This window comes from Chenopodium album, chromosome 16 (genome assembly GCF_948465745.1).
Source record: "Chenopodium album chromosome 16, dcCheAlbu1.1, whole genome shotgun sequence".
NCBI classification, from domain to species: domain Eukaryota; kingdom Viridiplantae; phylum Streptophyta; class Magnoliopsida; order Caryophyllales; family Amaranthaceae; genus Chenopodium; species Chenopodium album.
The window spans coordinates 40,105,292-40,124,869 of NC_137849.1; the positions used below are offsets into that span (position 1 = coordinate 40,105,292).

At 36.1% G+C, this 19,578-nt stretch overlaps 1 protein-coding gene and 1 pseudogene across 2 annotated transcripts; both read left to right on the plus strand.

Annotated features, from left to right (window-relative positions):
* The first annotated feature begins 601 nt into the window (after window positions 1-601).
* LOC145584291 (uncharacterized) lies at window positions 602-6,863 on the plus strand. Its single transcript, XM_081641164.1, has 3 exons — window positions 602-706; window positions 1,112-1,854; window positions 5,894-6,863. Exons 1-3 carry the CDS (start codon window positions 602-604, stop codon window positions 6,372-6,374), a joined length of 1,329 nt encoding a protein of 442 aa, XP_081497290.1. The 3' UTR covers window positions 6,375-6,863.
* A 9,315-nt stretch (window positions 6,864-16,178) lies between these two features.
* Window positions 16,179-18,367, plus strand: LOC145585291 (putative xyloglucan endotransglucosylase/hydrolase protein 25; annotated as a pseudogene). Its single transcript, XR_014100624.1, has 3 exons — window positions 16,179-16,518; window positions 16,790-16,983; window positions 17,856-18,367. The product of XR_014100624.1 is annotated as a putative xyloglucan endotransglucosylase/hydrolase protein 25 (transcript).
* The last annotated feature ends 1,211 nt before the right edge of the window (window positions 18,368-19,578 follow it).

The following is a 19,578-nucleotide window of genomic DNA, read 5'->3' on the forward strand; positions in this document are numbered from 1 at the left end:
AGGGTGTAAAAGTCTAAACTTTGAAATCAGATGTGAAAAAAATGGGCAGAAAATTCCCACATTTCATTCCTTCTCCCTTTATTTTATTAAGTAAATACTCTTAAATGAGAACCAAAGCTGCAGTAGCATCAAGAATCTAATGCATTGGTGTCATGCTTTCATTCTGAAGCTGGGAAGTAAAAGGTGGCTGAAGTTTATGCGTAACAATTGCATTTGTTTGTACAAAGTTTTCACTTTGGCGGGGGTGTGTGTGTGTTGGGGGGGGAGTTGATTCCAATATTCTAAGATTTCCAGCCACTTATAATTTAGGGGTTTAGAATTTGTATGAATGTGAAATGGGGTGCTGGGGTCATGTGCTATTTTCTCTTAAATGACTCGACAGTCAGCGTAGCATTGGTTAAGCTAATAAAAGGAACATTTTAGGTTTTTTTAAATGACAACTTCATTCCTTTACTCCTGGAGTCCTAGGTGGAGTAGAAATATTGGTAATCTAGGAAGGTATGTATAAAATTTCAACTGAATAGCTAAAAAGCAATGATCTTTGGCATATAACCTAGATGAGAGAGATATGCCAATCGTGAAATGAAAGGGGTAGAGGGCAATGAAACAGTCAAGAGATGTTTGTCCTCAAAAATGTAAGAGGAATGCTGGAATATTAAAGGAGTGGATTGAAAATTGGGTTAGTAAAAAGCAGCAATCTTACTGGGTACAGAATTCAGAGTGAAAGAAGATTTGCAACGGTAGGATTGACAAAATGGAGCTAGAGAAAAGCGTAGATTTTCTAGTAGATATTCAATTAATGGCCGCATTTACAACTTTGACATTCACCATTACCCCGTTCACAATTAGTTTCGGTATTGTTGGCTGTTGCTTAAGAATAGCTGTTGGCCTTTAGTCTTAGCATTTCTGTCATAGTGTACACCTAATGCTTGTCAAGAAATTTCTAATCTATTGTCAAGAAGAATGTGGATTTAAAGTTCTTACTCATAAATTGTGACCTTATTGTAGTCTTTGTACAGCTGCTTCATACCTCTAGTAAATGTGCATTTCAGGTTGGAGGAGATTAACTTATTAACTATTCAGAAATATGTGAAATGAATTTTATACATAGGTGGCAGTTTCAAGAGCTCTAAATGGGATAGGACTTGCGATTGTTGCTCCTGCTATTCAGTCCCTTGTAGCTGACTCAACAGATGACAGTAATCGAGGAACAGCATTTGGGTGGCTGCAGCTGACATCCAACCTTGGCTCAGTTGTGGGTGGGCTGTGTTCAGTTTTGATTGCTCCAATAACAGTGATGGGAATTCCAGGTTGGAGAATATCATTCCATCTTGTTGGATTAATCAGTGTAATCGTGGGAATTTTAGTTCGTTTATTTGCCAAAGATCCACATTTCTCCTATGATAGTACTTCAGTGAAGGCCAATGGATCATTTTCTTCACAGGTGAAAGAATTAGTTGATGAAGCAAAATCGGTTATTAAAATTCCATCTTTCCAGATTATCGTGTCCCAGGGTGTCATGGGCTCTTTCCCTTGGTCAGCTTTGTCATTTGCAGCCATGTGGTTGGAACTCACTGGTTTTTCTCACACAGAGACAGCAATTCTTATTGGGCTATTCACTATTGCTAGTTCAATAGGGGGGCTGTTTGGTGGTTGGCTGGGTGACAAATTGTCAAGGCGTTTACCTAATGCTGGAAGGATTATATCAGCACAGATAAGCTCTGGGTCAGCAATCCCTCTTACGGGTCTGCTTCTGTTGGTTTTACCTGATGATCCTTCTACTGCTGTGGCCCATGGCTTTCTCATGTTTATCACCGGGTTTTTCATATCCTGGAATGCTCCTGCCACTAACAAGTAAGTCTTGGAGAATGTTATTATAATACAATATGGTTTGTTATTTTGCGTGCCACATAACATACAGTTCATATAGTAAAAAAGGCCTCTTGATGGAGGATGTTGCTGTGTCATGAACTACATTATAGGTTGATTACAATAGAACATTCTCTTATAAGTGCACTTGTCATCAATTAATTTGTCAAAGAATTGGAACAAAGAAAATTTAACACATATAAACCCATGATTGATGGTCCCAAGTGTTTTACTAACAATCTACAGAAATATCAATCAATCAATCAATCAATCAATCAAAGCCTTAATCCCAAAAGTGGGGTCGGCTAACATGAACCAAATTTGATTATTCCGTGTAGTCATCAACATAAATCTTTCTCCTCCATCCCTTACGATCCAAAACTTCATCCTCACGTAAATCCATGCACTTCATATCCTTCCTCACTCCTTCCAACCAAGTCATCTTTGGTCTCCCTCTTCCTCGTTTAATCCCTCCATGGTCCCACTCTTCCACTCTTCGCACCGGTGCACCCTCGGGTCTCCGTCTTACATGTCCAAACCAACGCAGACGATTTTCCCTTAATTTATCTACAATGCCCGCCACACCTACTTTCTTGCGAATAACCTCATTTCTGATTCTATCTCTTAAAGTGTTTCCACACATCCACCTTAACATGCGCATTTCCGTAACCTCCATCTTTTTAATATGCTCTTTCTTAGAAGCCCAACATTCTGTACCATAGAGCAACACTGGTCTTATGGCAGTCCTGTAGAATTTTCCCTTCAACTTTAAGGGAATGCTGCGGTCGCATAACACTCCCGTGGCCGCTCTCCATTTAAGCCACCCTGACTTAATCCTGTGGGTCACGTCTTGATCAATGTCACCATTCTTCTGGATGATCGACCCTAGGTACTTAAAACATTCACTCATGGTCAAATCCTTTCCATCCAAACTCACCACTTCATTGCTTGTCCCCCTCTGAGTGCCAAAACGACATACCAAATATTCAGTCTTACTCCGACTTAGCTTAAACCCTCTAGATTCCAACCTTTGCCTCCATTGCTCCAACTTGACATTAACCCCATCCTTAGTCTCATCCACCAAAACGATATCATCTGCGAACAGCATACACCATGGAACCTCATCTTGAATTGGTCTAGTTAATTCATCTAGAACCGTTGCAAAAAGAAAAGGGCTTAATGCAGACCCTTGATGCAATCCGATTGTAATAGGGAAATCTTTTGTCAACCCTCCGCATGTCCTCACATTTGTTGACACATCCCGATACATATCCTTAACTAGGTCTACATACCTTCGTGGGATACCTTTCTTCAACATTGCCCACCAAAGTATCTCTCTTGGCACCTTGTCATATGCCTTCTCTAAATCAATAAAGACCATATGAAGATCTTTCTTCTTTACCCTATAAAACTCCATCATTTGTCTTATCAAATGGATTGCCTCCATAGTAGATCTCCCAGGCATAAAACCAAATTGGTTATCTGAAATGCTTGTGCATGCCCTCAACCTTTGTTCAATCACCCTTTCCCACAACTTCATAGTATGGCTCATAAGCTTAATTCCTCGATAGTTAGAACAATCTTGAGCGTCTCCTTTGTTTTTATAAACCGGGACCAAGGTGCTCTTCCTCCAATCTTGTGGGATCCTTGTAGCCGTCCATATATTGTTGAAAAGGTTTGTTAACCAATCAATACCAATCTTACCCAAACACCTCCACACCTCTATCGGTACCCCATCAGGGCCAACCGCCTTCTTAGGTTTCATCTTCCTCAGTGCAATCTCCACCTCTACTCTCCTAATCCTTCGCACATACTCCATGTTGATTTCTTCATCACTCATAGAGGTATCTCCTATCACAACTCCATTACTTCCATTAAATAATTCATCGAAGTACCCCTTCCACCTGTCCTTGATGCCCTCCTCTTGCACTAGGACCATTTGGTTCTTATCTTTGACACACTTCACCATGCCAATATCCTTCCTTGCCTCTTGTCTTCTCTTTGCCATCTTATAAATGATCCTTTCTCCCTCCTTGGAATCAAGCTTTTCATAAACCTCCTGATATGCCTTTTCTTTTGCTTGGCGAACAGCTGCCTTTGCCTTGCTCTTAGCCTCCTTATACGCTGCAAAGGTTTCATCACTCCTACATTTTCCTAAGGCTTGATAGCATTCCCTTTTTTGCTTAATTACTGCTTTCACCTCTTCATTCCACCACGAAGTATCTCTCTGTACCGAAGTTCTTCCCCTTACTTCCCCTAAGACCTCTTTGGCCACTCTTAGGAAACAGTTCTTCATTCGTAACCAAGTCATGTCCGGATCCACCTCTCCATCCCAATCCGCTTCTTCAATTACCTTTTCTGTAAAAACCTTAGCTTTTGCATCCCTTAGGGTCCACCATCTTATCCTTGGTTCTTCTTGTCTAACTTTTTTCTTCGCCTTCTCTTTCAGACGAATAGTCATTACCAATAGCCGGTGTTGGGTGACCACACTCTCCCCTGGGATAACCTTACAGTTTATGCAACTTTGTCTATCTATGCTCCTTGTGAGCAGGAAGTCTATTTGAGTTGCATTTGCTCCATTCCGAAAAGTTATCAAGTGTGAATCCCTCTTCTTAAACCAAGTATTAGCCAAAATTAAATCATATGATTGGGCAAAATCCATAATAGCTTCACCACCGGCGTCCCTCTGCCCATACCCAAAGCCTCCATGGACACTCTCATAGCCATCTCGGCTCGCCCCAACGTGCCCATTTAGATCCCCTCCAATATATAACTTCTCTGAGTGGTGGACACCCTGCACCACCTCGTCTAGGTCCTCCCAAAATTGTCGTTTCTCTTCTGCATCTAAACCCACTTGGGGAGCATAAGCACTGATAACATTCACAATCTCCTTGCCACATAGCAACTTCAGCCTTATCAACCTATCGTTCTTCCGATAGACCTCGATCACCTCTTTTGCCAACCTCTCATCGAGAACCACACCAACTCCGTTCCTAGCTCCACCATTCCTTGTTCTGTGGCTCGTTTCTTGCCCAACATACCATACCTTATACCCCAAAACCAAGCCTCGAGCTCCTTCTCCTGTCCATCTTGTCTCTTGGAGGCACATGATGTTCACGCGTCGTCTTTTCATTACTTCTACCAATTCTGCTGATTTTCCCGTAAGAGACCCCACATTCCAAGAACCAATCCGCAAACTAAATTCTTTTCTCCCACGCTCCCTCCTGATCCCAACTCCAAGCCCTTGATTATTTGACACCACAATTGGGCAATATGGCGCGTCGCTTCTGGGCGACGACCTAGCAACCCTTACATACTTATCACTGCACCCGGGTCTGGGAAGTGCAGCGCGTCGCTCAGTAGGGAACGCCCCAATGGCACGCCCTTGCTCATTTGACACCACACTCGGGCAATGTGGCGCGTCGCTTCTGGGCGACGACCTAGCAACCCTTGCATACTTATCACTACACCCGGGTCTAGGAAGTGCAGCGCGTCGCTGAGTAGGGAACGCCCCCACGAAAATATCTGTTTGGCTCATGTCATGGGATGTGACGAAGTTTTATACTGGCTGTCACTGGCCTACCGTAACCCTCCTCCTTTATCCAGGCTTGGGACTGGCAGCGGGAAACCCACTGGCGGGAAACCCACTGGCGGAGTTAATCTACAGAAATATACGTAGATAATTTTAAGAGCTGGCTCAACAGCCTATATAGGGTATTGTCATTTCCGAGGTGATCAAGTGAGATTAATGGTAGATTTTTTGGGCTGGAATGACTAGCAACTGTAGCCTCAAAGACTGTTGGTTTCTTAAACCTTCATAATCTGGTTCATCTTTGTTTATATTTATGGTGTGTTATTGTTGCCTGGTATCATGCATCTTTGTTAACCAATTTGACCATTGGATTTTTTGTTTTCTTTGTGGTTTTATTTTTTTGTTTGGATTTAAATATTTAGACTTATCCGTGTTATATTATTTCTCCAAAAAGAGAATATTTTTGTTCAAGATTTTAAATGCTGTGCGCAGTCCAATATTTGCAGAGATTGTTCCTGAAAAATCAAGAACAAGTATCTATGCATTGGATCGATCATTTGAGTCAATACTTTCATCCTTTGCACCGCCTGTTGTTGGCATATTGGCTCAGCATGTCTATGGTTACAAGCCCGTATCTAAAGGATCCACTATCACAGAAGAAATAGCAACAGATCGAGCAAATGCTGCATCATTAGCCAGCGCTCTTTATGTTGCAATAGCTATTCCAATATCCTTATGCTGCATCATCTACTCATTCTTGTATTGCACATACCCAAGAGATAAGGAGCGTGCCCAAATGCAGGCTTTAGTAGAGTCTGAGATGCAGCAACTGGAGGCTGATAACCTGATTGAAGGGCAATACACTTTGGCAGAAATATCGAAATCTGAAGAGTTGCTTTTCGAGAATGGAAGCATTGAGATGGATTACAAAGTGGGAGACGGTGATGCAAGAGTGTTGCTTCACCATCGATAGTTGATGTCATCTAGGATGATGATGCTTTATAATATAATGTAACTTTAGGCGACAAAAATGTCTGATATTTTTGAAGTTTACACTCAGTAGCCCTATCAACTAGTTATTTCTCTAGAATCTGCTATAGGATGTCTCGTTTCTGTATCTAACAACTCTCATGGTAGCTGCAAAATTTTTCCATGAAAGGTTAGGATATTTTGAGTTGCAACGCAAAAGGAAAACATGTAAAGAACAAACTGTATTTTTGTCAATGTACAGAATAGGATTTGTTACCTTATTTGCATCAATTTTCTGTTCTTGTAAATTTAGGTCATGTAATATCGATAACAATTCAGATTCGTGTCTGCTAATTTAGATTGGTTGATTGGATATGGGTCACTCTTGTCTAAGTCTATAATGTACCTATATTTGCTGCGTCAAAACTTCTGCAGGAACAGCAGAACAGCATTGTATGATGTCCAATTCTATGGTGTAGTATTTTTTTCATTAGATTTGTATGTAGTGCTCTAGACATGCTTTACCGTTGATCAGTACTTATGACAGGATCAGCTTTCAAGTTGGAGGTATCTTATTAAACGTTCATCAGAATTCTCGGAAACAGGGATAAGGTAAGGAAAGATCATGTTGTTTAGAGTTATTTGCAACCTTTTTTTTTTTTTTTTTTTTTTTTTTTTTTTTTGAGGAAAAACCATATAATCTGCAATCTGCATGCCTGCTAATTCAGCTCAGTTATCGTTTTCATCATCGAAGTGATCTAACTGTAACGATCGTTTTCTGCTCGACTGTTTTGGGTATCCTGTGAAGAGTAGGAGGCATTCTTAGGAGCGTTAAGGGCAATGGTGATAATTTGTTAACTGTCAAATTTAAGGGTTTCTTCATCATCTAGTGTTCCTCAGATATCTTTTACAAGAGTATGTGGGAAATTGGTTAAATTGTACTTTGTATTTGACAGTCCCTATGCTCCAGAAAAGGTCCCCTTGTACATGGATAAATTGAATGGAACTTCAACTATTAAACATGCATAAGTTAGATCAAAACATAGGTTTAATTCATAGGCTTATAAATACATCATAAGATCTTGTTTAAACTATTTTTCCGCTTTTCCAATGGTATGTAGATTATATTAATCGTTGAATTTTGTGTAAAAAATTATACTTTGTATCTAGTGTTGAAGCTTATAGGTTTTGATGATGATGAACACAAACTAGCAAATTTCAGCTAATAAGTATTTTCTAAGTGTTGGAATAAGAACAGGTTGTTTTATGAAGACTCAAGGAAAATCAAGAGAAAAGTTAAAGTCAATAGAAGAAGAGTTCCAACCAGGAACTTGAAAACAGCAAGTTGAGAAGCTTAACTTGGCTTGCGTTGAAGACAGCAAGTTTCACAAGAACTTAGTCTGCGAAGTTCCAGTTGAGAATTGGAAGACAAGGGACAGCAGGAACTTAGTCCTGGACTGCGTGAAGCCCAAGTATCTTGTAATACAATAATTGACGAAGCAATTTAGTTTTGTTAAGTTTTTATTCTTTAGATTTGCTGTAAATATGTTCGTTAGGTTTATACATGAGATTTATTAGAAACGTGACAAAAGCTTGACAAGCTTGAATTAGGAAAGATTTAAAGAAATAAGTTTTGGAAAAAGATTTATTAAAAAGATTTTATTTCATAAAATCCGGATTTTCTTAAAGATAGTATTCTTTTCATAATTTATCTTTGATAAGTTTTCCAAAAAGATTTTCATTTAAAAAGATTTACATGAAGACAAATTTTAATATGTGGCTAACCTAGTGCTGTCAAATTTCAAACCGAAACCGTTTAACTGCCCGAAACCGACCGACCCAAATGAGAACCGAACCGATTAAAAACCGATTTTTTTGAAACCGAAAACCGACCCGAACCGTATTTTAGTAAACCCGAAACCGAATCGACCCGAATAATGTTAAACCGTATAAGAACCGAACCCGTTAACAAACCGAACCAAATATAAACCGAACTGAAAGAAAACCGAACCGAAAAAGAACCGAACTGTATCTAACCCGAAACCGATTCCAACCCGAAACCGTTTAAACTGGCAAAAAAACCGTTTACACCGAACCGTTAGCAAACTGCTACCCGTTTGCACCGAACCATTTAAAAACCGAACTGAATGTAAACCGAACTGGTTATAAACCGAACCGTTTATGAACCTAACCGCTTCTAAATCGAACCGTTTACAAACTTTTTTATATAATTAAATGGATTTTTTTTTTGACGGGAATATAGTTAAATGGATTAAATATTAGAATATTTTTTTTAAAATAGCAAGGCAAATCATTCATTAAGGTCTTAAGGTTAATCAGTGTTCACAAACAAGAGCAAAACGAGCCTCAGGTAGGGCGTAGGGGTGTTCAAATCCGGGTACCCGCTTTTTCGAGTAGTTCAAAAGTCGGCCCATGTCCCGACCCGAGAAAATCAGGTACATGGGGTACCCGATTTTATTAAATCCATTCTACTGAGATTATAATTAATTAAAACAAAATTATAAAAATAATACTAACAGGCAGACCAGCAACAATTACAAAGCCATATAATCCAAAAATCCAAAAAAATGAAGGATCTTGTAATATTTTATCATAGGAAAACCACATTAACAATTAATAATGAACATCTTCCTTAAAACTCATAGCTAAACTGGACCCATCTCAAACCATGAAAACATCTAAATTAACACTACAACTTGCAGTCATCGTCATGTGCTTGTTTGCGGCGAGATCTTGTACTCGCGCAGTCACCGGCTTGCCGTTGCGGTAGGATATCCGTCGGACGTCATTTGACTATGTGAGAAAGGGAATGAGGGATGATTGTGGTCGACGGCAAAACTATAATGATTTTGGGGGTTTCAAAACTAGAAGAAATCAAGAAATTCGCTTGTCTGTCAAAGAATACACAAGAAATGAAGTAGAATTAGAGATAGGAGAGAGAGAGAGAGGAACAGCAAGAGAGGGAGAGAGAGAGAGAGAGAGAGGAACGGCGGAGAGAGAGAGAGAGGGGAAGATTGATAAGTGATAACCCTAATTCCTAATTGGGTTTCAAAAGGGTTTCATGTAAATCTAACCATTGATTTTTTAATCTATGGTTGAGAGTGGTGATCCGTGTGTGTTGTGGGAGAAAGAATCTAACCATTGATTTTTTAATCTATGGTTGAGAGTGGGGATCCGTGTGTGTTTGTGTGTTGTACATTCATCTACAAAAATATTATTCCCTCAATTCTTTAGTATTTTTTTTGCCCCATTTGATCGGGATCAGTGCCCAAGACACGTATTAAAACATCTACTGGTATATCTTTATTTTCATACACGTAAAAATTATAAAAACGTTATATTAATAAAATGTATAAATAGATAAATTTATAAAGATCACTAATGAGTCTATAACTTTGTACTAATACATACGAATAACGATGATACGAATATTTAACTATGAGATGGTTAGATGCCATGTGTTAATAATGTGTACATATGATCGGTTGAACTAATCAATATTACCTTGTTAATTAGTCATTAGTGTTTTCTTTCATTATACAAATCAAAGCACTTTGTAATATCTTCATAATTTCATGAAAATATATAATGATAAATGAGTCATAATTATCAGTCTTGTTGACTAATCAAGTATCGAATTACCAAATTGCAAATTTTCATTTCACAAGAAGTCAAGAACTCATCAAATCATGATTATGATACTATGCGTAGTATATAAATGATTAAATAAGAAGCATATAATAACCTAATTGTAAAACAATAATACATTAATACACTAACTCTTATAATCTACTTCGTAATAAACTAGTAAAATCAGTATGACTAAACTTGAAACAGAACATAGTATGTATTTATAAAATCAATGAGAATTTGTTTATAATATGATGCCTAAATAAGAAATGATTCGCGACTTGCCGACTTTATATAAAACTTGTGAACGCAAAAGGTTAGCAAGTACTATCAAATTTCAAACCAAAACCAATTAACTACCCGAATCCAAACAACTCGATAAACAATTTATTTTTTGAAACCGAAAACCGACCCGAACCGTAATTTAGTAAACTTGAAATGGAACCGATAAGAATAACGTTAAAGTGGTTAAACCATCAAAGAACCGAACCAGTTATAAACTGAACCGAAAAAAAAACCGAACCAATTAAAAACTGAACCGAAAAAGATTCGAACCAGTTATAAACTGAACCAAAAAAGAACCGAACTGTTTCTGACCCGAAACCGTTTCCAACCCGAAACTGTTTGAACCTGGATAAAAACCGTTTACACCGCACCGTTAACAAACCGCAACCCGCCTGCACCGAACCGTTTACTACCCGGACTGTTTACAACCCGAACCGAATTAAAACCGCTTAAGAATAAACCGAAACCGAATCGAACTGATAACTATTTAAACCGAACCAAAACCGACCCGTGAGACAATTAAACCGATTCCAAACCGACCCGATTAACTACCGAACCGATTTCAAACCGAACCGAAACCGAACTGTCAAACCGTTTTGACAGTGCTAGGCTAACCATACGGTGTGGCCAGCCACTTTTTTTTTCAACATCACGTACTCTCTCTTCTATTTCTCTCTCCTATTTTCTTCGGTTCTTCAATTCATCTTCTTTAATTAATCCCCAATTTTCAGATTTTCTCATTCTTAGGTTCCATCTTCTTCAATCTCTTGCTCTCCACTTGCAACAATTGGATTCTCAGTCGCCGCCATTTTCGCAAAAATTGAAGCTTTTTCTAGGGTTCGAAAATCAAGAATTTTAGGAGAGAGAAAAAGAAATTATCGGAAAATAAAGGTCGATGGTTAAGATTTGTTTGTATGATGAGCGAAGAAAAACGTTAATCTACGAAGGAAAGCGTTAATCCGCGGGAAAAAAAATACACTCAGAAATGTCGTCAAATAAATCCTAATTAGGTGCTCCTTGTCATTCAAAAAGTCTATATTGTGTAATGTAGTTGGGTGCTCCTCATCACCAAATTTTTGACTCTCTCCGGTTAAGTACCAATTGGCAATTGGCAATTGGCAGGTCCTGCATTGCCTCGTGGATCTGTAGTCATAAATTGAAATTGAATGAATGTGATGAAACAGAGCGTATTCTATAATTAGCAACTGGATAGATCCTTGGAAAAAATTGTTGTTGGTATTTTATGGCGTACTTTGGTGATCTCATATATTGCAAATCACATATTCTCGGTAGTTTACTAGGCCGGTCAGGGGTTACTGCGTCGGTCAGAGGTTATTAGTTTAGTTAGGGGTTACTTGATTAGGGTGTTACTGGTTTTGGTCAGGGGTTACTTATAGGGCGTTACCGGGTTGGTATGGGATTTTAGTCTGGGGTTACTCAAAATACAAGTAACACCTACAAGTAAATCCAGAATACAAGTAACCCATACAAGTAACCCCAAAATACAAGTAACCCATACAAGTAATCCCATAATACAAGTAATCTATACAAGTAACCCTAAAATACAAGTAACCCTAAAATACAAGTAACACCTACAAGTAACCCCAAAATACAAGTAACCCCAGAATACAAGTAACACCCTACAAGTAACCCTTGCCGCACTGAAAAACCTCTGTTACATGAAACCGTATTTTTGTGATTTTGGAAAAATAACATATTTATCTTTTGAAAACCCTACTTTCTATACGAGCTAGTCTTGGAGAAATTGCAGAAATCACATTTCATATTTTCTGTGAGTTTATGCGTGAATAATTCGAAGAGTGCATATTAGTGTAAGGCCTTGTTTGATTCAACTTATTTGTGCTTATCCGAAGTTATCTGGTCTGATCTGATCTGAATGTTAAATTTGACCAAACTTTGACCTTAAATATACGATAATCTATATGGAAAAAATATATCAAGTGTGGTCTTGTTAGATTCGTAATAATGTGTATTTTATTAATATGTAATTTTCATAATTTTTTTCGTTACGAAATTAAAGATATTTGGCGATAAAAAACTGCACATAAAAAGATGATCTGATCTGAACTTAATTTTTCTAATATGATATGATCTGAACTTATTCTTTCTGATCTGATCGAATCTGAACTTATTTTTTCTGAAATAAGTAAAAATAAGGTGAAGTAAACATGACCTAAGTTTGCCAAGTTCATTTTTTGTCATATTAGTTTCGGATTTCATGTGTATCTTACCTTTTATATACTAGAGTCAAACTATTTGTATTGGTTGGGTTACTGGGTGTGTGTGTGTTAATTACATCTTTGCTTACAGTTGTGTAAGCTTCTAGGTTGAAGCTGAGTGAGAGTACTTTTGGAAGTACGAGTAAATCTAAGTCATGGACTTGGATTGGGTAGAATAGGGTTCTACTGTGTAGCAAGTTCAGTATGAAACTTGTGAGTAAATGTCTGGGGATAATAGGTTGTAACCTGTGAGTTTGCCTTATTATAGCGGATTGGTTTGGTTTTGAAAATTCATTAAAGGGTCGAGGTTTTACTTCCAGTTGGGCTCTGCAAGGTTTCCTCGTAAAATATTGTGTGCATTGCAAGTTCCTTTACATTCTGTTTTATATTCCGCAAAAGTAGTCACTAAGAACTCACATACAATTCACCCCTTCTTGTAGTGTTCGTCTCAACTAACATTTAGTTTACAAAGCTTAATCATTGCAATTGTTTATTGAAAATCAAATCCTTTGTTCTTAATTCTCAACCTTACGACACTCTTTACACTCTTGAAATATTCCTCTTTTACATAGATAGTTAGATGTGAATTGTGTGATTACATAATTAAAGATTATTTGTAATACTTAGTTGGTGTAAATCAAATTCTTTCCTCTTTTTCTCACGTTTATTTGTCGCTCCATATACTCTTGAAACGTTCCTCTTTTACAAAGATAGAGATTACTAAACAAGACGGTGAATTAGACTTTAACTAAACTAAGAGATTAAACCAACCCAAACGTACTAGATCATACATTAAGGTAGTGTTGTTTTCAGTGAAATTTAACATGTCTAAACATGTTAGTCCTAATCTTATATAAAATTATAAGCCTTGAACTTATCCGAACTTTTGAATTAAATCTACATACTATTGAAATTATCTAAACTTATTAGACCTGAATACGTGTAAATAAGGTGAGAAGAACAAGCAAGCCTGAAAGAACTTTGCCTTAATTACATGAATGATGCTTCTATTACTGTCTTAGTTCGTGTTAATAGGAGCATGATCTTAGTAGCGGTGAAATCAGTGATATTGTCTGTTAGTTAAGTATGAAGTCACCTAGATTATTAAAGATTATAATCCTCTCAATTTTCAAAGATGTTCTTAATCATTTTGCAAAAACCAGACACGTTAGTTACCATTTTAATTATACCCTACGTGACTTGCATGTGCATTACGGACTGCTTTAAGAGGCTTTAACACTGTTTTTCAAATAGGCAAGTGAGATGACATTTGGTAAATACATATCTAAACAAGGGAAAGAAACACAAGAGCATCACCAAAAAAGAGGCACATCATTGAATAAAATGGTTCATTTAAATGTATGATGTATGAATTGATTAGCATAAATGGATTTACCTAACAAATGAGGGAGGTGGTATCCTAAGCTAAAAGAATACTCTCTCTGTCAGTATTTTGCCTCATTGCAAAAATATAGGTCAATAATCATAAAATACTTCAATTTATAAGAGATAATATAGTCCTGTAGGATTTTGTTGAATTCATTTTATTGTATATTGGTGGTCTCGAACTAAGATGGTTGTAAAAAAAAAAAATGCTTTTTTTTTGCTCCATAGGCAAAATGTTCTTTATTAAGAATTGAACCAAAGTTTGCAAGTGGGTTAGATGTATACTTGTTTTTAACAATTTATGTGTGCGTGCAAGTGGGGTTGATAGTGGGGATATATTACCATATAAGGAAATGAAGCAATTATTAGAGGATATCGAAAAATGAAATATGGGACAAACAAATAGGGATAAAGGGAGTACTATGTAATACTCCAAACATTACCTATAAATCATAATAGAGAGATGCCTTATATTAGTTAAAGTTTAATAATAATAAAAAAAAAAAGATAAAAAAAATAAAATCATAGTTGCTTGTCTTGATTTGTTTACGACTCCCTTAATCCCTTAACTACGTGCCTATTTCTAACATTTATGAGTCATAAATGTTATAAATAGACATGTAGTTAAGGGACGGAAGAAGTAACTTTTTACATAAATGTTATTTATATTATTTATCATACACCATTTTTAAGCTAGAGTTGTGGATGAAAAATTTAATCCAACTTTTGTTTTTCTGAATGCAATATTGCAATGTATATATCTAAATATTAGACATAAGATATCATTAACTAGTTCGTTTGTAATGGAAGTTTGATGTACGAGATAGCATAGAAGTCAAAATGTGTCCAAAAAATAATGAAAAAACCGTAGTATAACATATGTATATCTATCAAACTTTATCTATCAGGCTATGACTGACAAAGTCCATTTTTTTTTTAATAATGGTTATAAAGTGAAAGAAGAATATATATAGTTCTTCTTCAAGTAAGCATGCATGGTATATTGGTATACAAATTCTTATATGTGGCTAGTCACATTTAGTGTTTTAAGGGTTACTTGGTCAATGTTACAGGGGTTACTGATCGTCAGTGTTACATGGATTACTCGGTCAATTTTATAAGAGTTATTCGATTAGTATTACAGTGATTTATTTTTTTACAATTGATCATACGGTATGGTCAATCGCATATATATAAGACAGGTTGATATTGATATGTAGCTGTGCTTTATATTATGAAGAACATGATATGATCACCAGTGACCACCCTACTATATGCATAAATTTGTCCTATATTTATAAGTACGTTAAATCTTTCTTTTGGTATGTTGTGTAAATCCTTTAATGAAGTGGTGAATTTTCGTGATTTTGTTAGGAGTTTTGGTCCTTATGCTTGGTGAGAGGGAGCCAGTGAGGCAGCTGCTACTTGTCCTCTTCTTTCTGTGTTTACATACGTCATGACAAACTTCACCGACCTTTGCTTTCCCTTTCTTCTACCGCCTCTTTCACTTTGATCTCTTCCTTTCTTTTGCCATGCAATTCTATCTTTACTTTGGTCCCATACTCTCATATCTTTGTTACCCCTTGGGTCTTGTTTAGCAATTTGCGAGTCACATACTTACGAGTAACATAATTCTCACCTAAATTAAGATTCATATTCAATTCCATACCCTTTTGATCAAGTGGGTCAATTATGTTCGCATATGTATTTGGTACATATTTAAGTACACAGTGTCGGAATTATATACTCTGTATAATCTACACAGTGGTACTAAAATAAATCAACTTTCGTGTTAAGAAGAACTTGTTCTATTCAAAATCGACTAAATATTGTTTATCTAATAAGGCTGGGTCTTATGCTTTGTTTTATTCGACTCATGTTATCTAAAGCACTTACTTTTTTTGAAATAAGTCAAAAAAGTTGAACTAAAGAGACCTAAAATTTGTTATATGCATCTTGATGTGTCACACACCCAACTAACCTAAGGTTAGTTTTTGCTCTTCATTTGATAATAAAATGAAAATAATCATCAAAATAAAAACAAATACTCATAAATATACGGTACATCCAGATTTATATAACAACCTCTCAAAGGAGAAATATAAAGTTCCATATAATCCAATTTTATTCTCCACAAACTAATTAAACCCCTGTCTTTACCTATATAAATACTACCTGGGCCTTTTCCCATACATCGCTCCCAACCATACATTCACATGTTTTTAACTTTGTCTTCACTACTACTATAAGAACTCCTACAACTAACACTACAACAAATAAAATCAACTCCTACTATAAAAACTCCTTTCAATTTGCTCCATTTCAACCAAGATGATGATTATATTAGTGCTACTAGTGCAGTTTTTGATTAGTGTTTGTAATGGAGAAAGCTTTGATCAAGGGTTTAAGATAACATGGGGAAATGATAGAGGAAAGATTATCAATAATGGACAACTTTTAACTCTTACTCTTGATAATCTTTCAGGTTCTGGTTTTGAATCTAATAAGGAGTTTCACTTTGGTAAGATAGATATGCAAATAAAGCTCGTCCCTGGGAACTCTGCTGGCACTGTCACCGCGTATTAAGTACTACTTACTTCCTATCTTTATTATAATAGAAACAAAAATAGTACATTTTTTCTTATTAGCACTTAGGATCCGTTCTCTTTAGCTTAATTCTAGTTCAGTTCGATTTAGTCTCTAATTTTCTTCTCTCGTAAATAGTTCAGTTCAACTCAATTCAGTAAATTAGTACAGACCCTTAGTTAATTGTGTCTGTATTTTTATGTCAACTAAACTATCACTGCTTAAAGTTTGGGCGATATTTAATTATAATTATGTGGGTTTTGTTTCTTAGCTATCGTCTCAAGGTGATACTCATGATGAGATTGATTATGAATTTCTTGGGAACGTGACAGGTGAACCTTACACTGTGCACACCAATGTGTATGCTGAAGGGAAAGGAGAAAGAGAGCAGCAATTTCACCTTTGGTTTGACCCAACTTCTGATTTTCATACTTACTCCATCCTTTGGAATCCCCAAACTATCATGTAAGGAGTTCATTACTCCTTTATTATGCTCGTTCCTTTTCATGTTAGTTACATATATTTGGTAGTTTATATCAGCAGGATAAATGTTTTGTGAGTTTAGTTGTAGAATCGTGGTAGAGTAGTAAATAAAGTTGTTTGTAGGGTGTAAATAATTCTCATTTTAAGTTATCATTCGTATGTGTTAAGACTACTTGATATGATCAAGTTGATAGGCACTTTGAAAGCTGTGTCTAATGGTAAGGATTGAGCCTTTTAAGTTGGGGGTTTAATTGAGGGTAGGAGTTTCACTTAACCTTTCTCCTATTCTTAAAGTGTCTATCCTGCAAACTCAGCCGAATTGACCGGTGAGAGATTCCGATCTGATAAGACACTTTATTATACCTATCAAAATAATATACGTAGTATTACAAGTTGATAGGTTCCAATTTTAAGCCAAAATTGTAAATATGGTCATTGGTCATTACAGAAATTATATACTCTAGGAAGTAAAGTACTATGGGTAGCACAAGTTATTACTGTACAAATACTGACTATATTTTCTTGGGCCAGGCCATATTGAGACAGATTGTTGGGCCTTAGCTTAAGTCCTGTGTTTGATTGCACATAAATGTGTCCTCAACTCCTCATAGAAAATTTGATGTAAAGTTTACATTTTAGACGATCGTAACTTGAAAAGATAAAAACAAAAGGTAGATTTTGTTAAGTTTTGGGGTGGACTCTAAGACTAAATTCATCATTGCTTTTTATGTCTCTCTTAACCCGGAAAAGAATATTACAATACACTTTTTGGCAATCAAATAAAAATCACTTAAAGATAACATTGGATTGAAACTCAAAAGTATTTCTGATTTCTTTTTCAAAATTGATTGTAGATTTGCCATAGATGAGATACCCATAAGAGAATTCAAGAATAGAGAACACATGGGCATCCCATTCCCAAAGACTCATGCAATGAGACTCTACTCGAGCATATGGAATGCTGATCAATGGGCAACTCAAGGAGGCCGGATCAAAACCGATTGGAGTCAAGCTCCGTTTAGTTCAACCTACAAGAATTTCAAGGCCGAAGCTTGTGTTAGGTTCGGTGGAACAACATCTTGCCACCCTCAAACCGTTAACTGGATGACTCGGAAGCTAGATGGTTCGAGCATAGATAGGCTTAATTGGGTGAGGAAGAACTTCATGATTTATAACTATTGCATTGATAACAAGAGGTTCCCTCAAGGCCTTCCTAAGGAATGTAACGCCATCGACTAAGTAAATAAAATCAATACCATATAATAGTATATCGATTTAGTATATCCTATGTTAATTTCATTTTCTTGTGTTTTTCTTTAATTTTAAGCTAAGGTTAAAATAAATACTACGTATGTTGTTTAGTATATATGATAGATTTGGTTCGTCGTTGTTGTAAAGGGTTAACATGTACAGTAATAAGCTTAACCCTTTCGTAATTTTAGTTTGTATTTAGTGATGATCAATGAAGACATAATTGGTTATCTAATTAAGCTACCATCTTCCGTATATCTCAACTTGCAAGAATTGCAACAATAGCAAATTTTATTTAAACATCACTAAAATGAATATGAACATAGAGTAAGGTATATCGAGTGCACTTCAATTCTACTCATAAATAATACGATGTACTTTTTTTTTTTCCTTTTTTGTTGGCTATTCATGTGATTAAAGTAAAAAAATACGGTGTATTTGATTATTTATTATGAGTAAACTTGTTAATTACTGTTAGTTAGTGATATTTGATACTTTTGTATTTCGCTAGGTTTAATCAACGTAACTAATTGTATTTAATGTTTGTAAAATTGATTTATAAATACGGAAGTATATGTCCAATCTCAAATCCCTTTTTCTGCAAACATGACGAACAACTATGCTTGTGGCTCATCCAACAAATTCAGTTGCTTGGATCGAAATTTTTGCACTGCAATGTGTACAAGGCAGATAGACGGCGTGTTTACAGGGCTTTCAATATTGCAGGAGAAGTGGCAATTCATTTTATTTGCTTTTCTAGTACTATGTAATTTGTTTTAATCATTTGTCAAAAAAAAAAAAAAAAAAAAGAAGACAGACAAACAACTATGCTTAGTAGTTAATACGGTTAAATTAGGTGGTAACATAACTTTATTAAATACTTTGTACTCCGTAACTCAGCAAGTATTATAGATGAAGGTGCATTACAATGTTCCTCATGAAATTAAAGAAGTACGAGTAATTACAATACACGTCATGACGAAAAGTCTAGTGATAAGAATTGTAAAAGAGTGGGTTTTTTCATACAAATTCTATTCCCTCCTACAGTCCTACTCTCAATAAGAGGTCTTGCTGTGTTGAAACTTAAAGGTTTTGATGATGATAAACATAAACTAGCAAACTTTAATTAATAAGAATTCTCTAAGTGTTATAATTAGAACAGGTGAAGTTGATTTTGGAAGTGGAAGAGTAACCTAACTATGAAGAGTCGAGGAGATTTCAAGGAAAGTTAAAAAAGATAGAAGAAGAATTCTTTTGCAAGAACTAACTAGGAACTACATACAATTCACCCCCCCTTATAGTGTTTGTCTCAACTAACATGTTGGC